Source organism: Triticum dicoccoides, chromosome 3A (assembly GCF_002162155.2).
Source record: "Triticum dicoccoides isolate Atlit2015 ecotype Zavitan chromosome 3A, WEW_v2.0, whole genome shotgun sequence".
NCBI classification, from domain to species: domain Eukaryota; kingdom Viridiplantae; phylum Streptophyta; class Magnoliopsida; order Poales; family Poaceae; genus Triticum; species Triticum dicoccoides.
In genome coordinates this window covers 188,039,479-188,045,698 of record NC_041384.1, presented here as the reverse complement: position 1 = coordinate 188,045,698, position 6,220 = coordinate 188,039,479, and the positions used below count along the sequence as shown (strand labels likewise).

At 47.0% G+C, this 6,220-nt stretch overlaps 1 protein-coding gene across 2 annotated transcripts; it reads left to right on the top strand.

The window, feature by feature from the left end:
• Window positions 1–1,999: 1,999 nt before the first annotated feature.
• Window positions 2,000–5,832, top strand: LOC119267816. Of its 2 annotated transcripts, none has more exons than XM_037549259.1 (3): window positions 2,000–2,207; window positions 2,866–3,620; window positions 4,307–5,832. In XM_037549259.1, the coding sequence occupies exons 2-3, from the start codon at window positions 2,898–2,900 to the stop codon at window positions 5,507–5,509; spliced, it is 1,926 nt and encodes a 641-aa protein (XP_037405156.1). In that variant the 5' UTR covers window positions 2,000–2,207; window positions 2,866–2,897; the 3' UTR covers window positions 5,510–5,832. The 2 variants fall into 2 exon arrangements, with proteins under 2 accessions (XP_037405156.1, XP_037405155.1); XM_037549258.1 differs by lacking the exon at window positions 2,000–2,207 and adding an exon at window positions 2,292–2,599.
• Window positions 5,833–6,220: the final 388 nt, after the last annotated feature.

Here is a 6,220-nt window from a genome sequence, read left to right as displayed (position 1 = left end):
TTGACCCAAATTGTTGGAGAAAGTAGACTGAAAACGACACAACACAATGGCATAATTGATTAGGCAATAATTAAAAAAACTAACAAGAGCAAAACTCTAATCAAGGCCTGCAGAGAACGATGGGATGAGAAGAACCTCTTCGGCAACGCGTCCAAGGACAAAATGTCGCCCATGAGAGTCAACGCCATCGGCATTAACGGCCGCCGGGAGAGTGCCTCGAAGGAGATGCCATGAAATATATGTAGTATAAGCATCTCTAGTTACTACTTCCAAATGTAGATGCACTAAAAACACCTATTTAACATGCTGACAAGTTGATGTGGCGCGGATCCTTGTGATTCCATTGCCTGAATTTGATACGTCGGACTTCATAGCATGGAACTTGTGCAAAAACAGGAGATTCTCAGTGAGATCCGCATACTTTGCGGAGTGGCACAACCAATATGGACATAAAATATCAGGAGAAAATTTAGTTGGACCCTCACAGAATTCACCAATATGGGGGACGATCTGGAGTTTAAGTTGTCCTACCAAAATATTTTCCTCTGGCGAACTTTGTTAGGATTGCTACCATGTCGCGTGACTCTGGCTAACAGACATATTAAAGTTAATGAGCAATGTCCTACATGCGATATAGGAGCGGAGGATACCAAGCACCTGTTATTCACTTGTGCAAAAGCTAAAGAGGTATGACAATTACTGGGTTTGGACTTTGCTATTGATAAAGCATGCGTTGTGGATCATGTAGGAGAAGTTGTGATAGAATATTTATTGCTACAACCAGCTGAAGAATGTGTGCTCCTTAGTCTGAGAAATTCAACGGAAGCAATTGCTATTGGTTTGTGGTATTTATGGTGGGAGAAGAAAAGTTAGTGCATAATTAAAAGGTGCAGAAACCTAAGTTCATAGCAATGGAAATCAGGGATTTCGTTGCAAATTATACTATGACGAGTGATGCAAAGGCGAGGATCAAGCGGGAAACACCAATGAGCAACTATGTGAAGCTAAACGTCGATGGGGCTTTTGATCCAGACTTACTCAACGGCTCGTATGGCGCTGTCATTTAGAGACCCGAATGGCAGGTTCCCGCGGCAGGAAACGGAAAAATTGATTGGTGCGGAGATGAGCTTATGACCGAGACACTGGCCTAGTATGAACTCATTTGGCAACTACAGTCAGGTGTAACTGCATAGAGGTGAACTTTGACAACATCGAGGTGATAGAGACAATGAAGAATGGAGGTCGCTCTTTCGGTCTATCGACGGCAGTTTTTGATGATATATATCACCTTGCATGATTTCCCGCATATTATTTTTGACCATGCTTCGAGAGAAACTAATTGTGTTGCCCATTATTTAGCCAAACTAGCTAGAAGTAGGATGTGTGCGGTGGATGAAAAATCGATCCGTAAAGATTGTTTATACTCTTGTAAAAAATAATATAGTGATCATCTTGCTACAAAGAGTTCTTTGACGTAAAAAAAAAGAGAAACGGTCACGGGAAGCACTTACGAAAACGTGCTAGAGTAAGATCGTGTCTCCCCAAAACACAATAAATAAAGTCATCTACTCCTACTGTTCTTAAATATTTGTCTTTCTAGAGATTTCAACAAATGACTATGTACGAAGCAAAATGAGTGAATCTACACTCTAAAAATATATCTATCTATATATATATATCCATATGTGGTGTCTATTTGAAATTTCTAAAAAAATAAATATTTAGGAACCAAGAGAGTATATGATAGTAATATATGATATTATGCATTAATGAGGTAGTATCACACACTAATATATACTACCCATTACAGGGAGGCTAACTTTTTTCAACCGTTGAGTAAAAAAGATCGCAATACTGTCTTTTTGCAGTTATCACCAGACTTTTGTAGGAGTAGGCATGACAGCCAGAACGAGATTTGCCTTCGAATTGCGGGTCCAAATCATTATCCTCTTTGGCTTGCCTCCTACCTTTCGGGTGGCCAGCAGGCATCGTTCTCTTCTATCTGGACAAATCCTCTTCCGCGTGAACCAGAACGCCTGCACACTTCTGGAAACCGACTAAGGCATTCCTGGCTGTAGAATAAGTAAGTTCCAAAAAAGAACTTGTTATTTTATTGTTGTGAACAGAAACTGAGGTTAAACGGCCGCCCAAGCTGGTTTGACGGAGCTTCACAGGATAGAAAACTCTCGAGGCAGCGGCAACAGTAGGTAACCCCAAACTCGCTTGTTTCTTGCTAATATTTTTTTCTCAAACAGTAGTTAATCTTTTGTTGCGAGCAAAACTTGTGCCTGCATTCTTGGTTCTTGCCGTAAATCCATTTTTCTTTGTTGGGGGAGGGAGGGATGGAATGGACCTGGTCCCATTCTGCAGACTTTGTCTTGCGTGCCTCTCTCTGAATTCTGCGCTTGAAAAGGTCTCGAGAGCTCACATGGCCCCTCCCGTTGTTCCCTTTCCCCTTGACGACCTGCCTCTCCCTTGTGCTTGTGGGGTTCCTCCGAGCTTATGCGCTTGCGCTTGGTTGGTCCCATGGAGCCTCTGCCTCTGTCTCGCAGTAGCTCCCATGGCCATGGGCTACGATTTCCATGCCCGTATCTCTGAGGTATTGTTGCTTACTGTTGAGTTAAATTAATGCTTCAACCTGCCCGCAACGCGCCGCCCAGCATGGGCAGTTCCCATTCTTGATAACCCCTTCCATAATTGCTCGCACACGGAGTAATTCTTTGAGGCTGCCGCAACTGCTCCGTTGCTTTGATGTTCGATCATAAAAATGGTTACTTATTGCCCCAAATTCGCAGTAGTTTCTCTCGATTTGTTCATGGCAAATGGGTGTGTGTGTGGGTTAGCTCAACTTCGTCCTTTCTGCAGGTGGATTAACCGGTACCGGCGGCTAGCAGTCCATGGAGGAGGAATCCCACTGCCCGCTCCGGTGGGAGAGCACGGGCGACCAGTGGTGGTACGCCACGCCGATCGACTGGGCGGCCGCGAGCGGCCACTACGACGTCGTCAGGGAGCTGCTCCACCTGGACGCCAACCTCCTCATCAAGCTCACCTCCCTGCGCCGCATCCGCCGCCTCGAGTCCGTCTGGGACGACGACATGCGCTTCGCCGACGCCGCCACCAACCGCGCCTCCGTCGCCCGCTGCCTGCTCCTCGACTGCGAGTCCCGCGCCCGGCCTGGGGGGAACCGCCTCATCCGGGCCGGCTACGGCGGCTGGCTGCTCTACACGGCGGCCGCGGCCGGGGACGCGGGCTTCGTGCGGGAGCTCCTCGGGAGGCAGCCCCTGCTGGTGTTCGGCGAAGGGGAGTACGGCGTGACCGACGTCCTCTACGCCGCCGCCAGGAGCAGGCGCCCGGAGGTGTTCCGGATGTTGCTCAACGCGGTGCTGTCCCCGGCAGGAGAAGACGGGGCTGGGGATTCGGGAGATGCCCCTGCTGCTGCCAGTCGTGGGGGGTACATGTTCAGGCGCGAGATGATGAACCGGGCAATGCACGCCGCGGCAAGGGGCGGCGACCTGGAGATCCTCAGGGAGCTCCTGCAGGGTTGCTCTGATGCCGCTGCGTACCAGGACGCGCAGGGCGCCACCATCTTGCATGCTGCGGCTGCAAGGGGCCAAGTTGAGGTGATTCTACTTCTGCTTCTGAATCTTGATGATATCTGACTGCCTCAGTTTCAGTTCCATGATTCTTTTTGGACTAATTGATGTGTTGTCCTTAGCTATATGTATTAATCGACTTAAAAAACATTAAATCGATTGAGATTTTACTCCAAGTGGCGATGAACTGAGCTAAATCTGATGAGATTAGTTGCTAGTTTGTGAGACATCACACATCAAAGAAACCTGAGAATAATAGCGCACGTTCTGTGACATGATTGTTGCTATAAGTTGATCTTGTGGACATTCAACATGCCCGGCAGGTTGTGATTCTGCTTGTGCATAGAAATATAATACTACGTATAATTTTTTGGTGATAAGTCTTTTGGCATACTTTAATTATTATTGTAATGGTGCTCTGTTTGCTTGGGGGGCAGTTAGCTCATGATATTGCCTGTATCTACAAAAGTGCTTAACAACTAGTAAGTTCTCACGCTTGCAGTAATTATTCAGTGTTATTCTATATTTTGTTCGTACTACTATTATATTGTTCATCAAAAATTAATTATCATTCTAAATCATATGGTGTCTCGCCGTGGGAAGCTAGTGTTTCATCATTAATTTTGCTGCAGTATCAGGTTCATTTCTCATTGAAGCTATTAATGGATTTTTCAGCAACTGCCGGGTGCAGTACTAACACATTCTTACTGCAGGTGGTGAAGTATCTGATTATGGCCTTCGATATCGTCAACTCTGTAGACGACCAAGGGAATACAGCGTTGCATATAGCAGCATTCCGAGGTCATTTACCGGTGGTGGAAGCCCTGATGACCGCATCACCATCACTTGTATCAGCTAGAAATGAAGTTGGTGACACGTTCCTTCATATGGTACTGACTGGCTTCAGAACTCTTGGCTTCCGAAGGCTTGATCGTCAGATGGAGCTCACGAAGCATCTGGTCGCTGGATCAATCATGGATGTCAGCGATGTCATCAACGTGCAAAACGACGATGGAAGGACCGTTCTTCACCTGGCAGTGGTTGGTAATCTGCACTCCAGCCTCGTTGAGCTCCTGATGACCGTGCCGTCGATCGACCTGAACGTCCGTGACAGCAACGGCATGACTCCGCTGGATCTACTGAGGAAACAGCCGCAGACAGCATCGTCTGAGATACTCATCAAGGAGCTGATTCTGGCCGGCGGGATCTCGAACTCGAGGGATCACGAGACGAGGTCCGCCATTGCTTCTCAGCTGAAGATGCACCACATCGTGGGCAGCCCGGGGACTTCTTTCAGGATCTCAGACGCTGAGATTTTCCTCCATGCGGGCATCGATGCGTCAGGCATCAGCGAAAGAACGAGAACGAGAACAAGAACGACCTCATTCTCTAGTTTTGGCAAGAGTGCTGAACTTGGAACCCTGGGGCCTGGTCTTAAGAGGCTGAATTCCATGCAGAGCGCGGCGAGACATCTCAAGGTCATGTTCAGATGGCCGCTTCGCAAGGGGAAGAAATCAGCCGGCAGCCCCAAGGAATCGGATGACGACGTCTCCTCGGTGGACTCTATCAAGAGCTGGAGCCATGTGGAGACCACCCCGACACCGCTGAGGCAGAGGTATTCCAAGGTGAGCTCCCTGTTCGGCAACAAGCGAACCTTGGCAAGCCCATCAATGAAGCCTGAATCTCCTTCGATTTCGGCCTCCTGGTCTTCGTCGTCGTTGATCGACAAGATCGAAGCTGTCCATCTGGACAAAGACGAACCATCACCCAATGCCAGTGCGGTGATCAGGCATACACCAAAGAAATATGGATCTCTGAACAGTAGACTTATGAACCAGTACCTTGGCACTGGAGCACAATTGGGGGATTCAACCTCGGGGCAGCGGTCGAGACGATCGCTTCTGTCAGTAGTCTGATCAAATGAGTTAGATGATGCCACTCAAATTTGACACCGCCTGATGCTTAAAAGATACAGCTACTTTGGTAGCACCAGACAGACGACTTCAGTCCCCATTGTTTGAGTCAATGTGGTGTTACTGGTGAGCCCAAGATAGCTAATCATATCTACTAAATTACTAATGTAATGCGGTTACAATGTTAGTGTGCCTTTCGTGGGCTGGTAAGTGTAACTGAGAGCATGATTTGGAAATGAATGGATCATACAGTTAATTACCAAAAATCGCCAGATGAGTTCTCCGGTACGCAGTTCTTGAGAATGATTCGTTATACATCTGCAATAGCATAGTGCTCACCTCTGCATTTTTTTATAATGTCTACATGAAGGTGCAGATTTGTCAATCATTCTTCACCTGTGCCTGCTGTTATTCTTTTCATTTTGTTTATAAGAAGACGTGTACTTGTTTTTGTGTATAAAGCTGTGTCGGCCACTCTTTCTCATGTAGCCACGGTGGAGAAGTGCGCGCCGGTTCCTTGATTTCAACTACCAATGACTTTTCTTTTCTTTTTCTTGAGAAGATGTATCTTTTAAGGGTGAACTACCAATATCTTGATACTAGGTTAGTCGTTGGGTAAACCGTTTTGTAGATCGGTGCTGGTGGGATGCATTTCAGGATGAATGTGTTTTGTCTAGAGAGATCGATGGAATGGAAATCAGATTAAAGATAAAG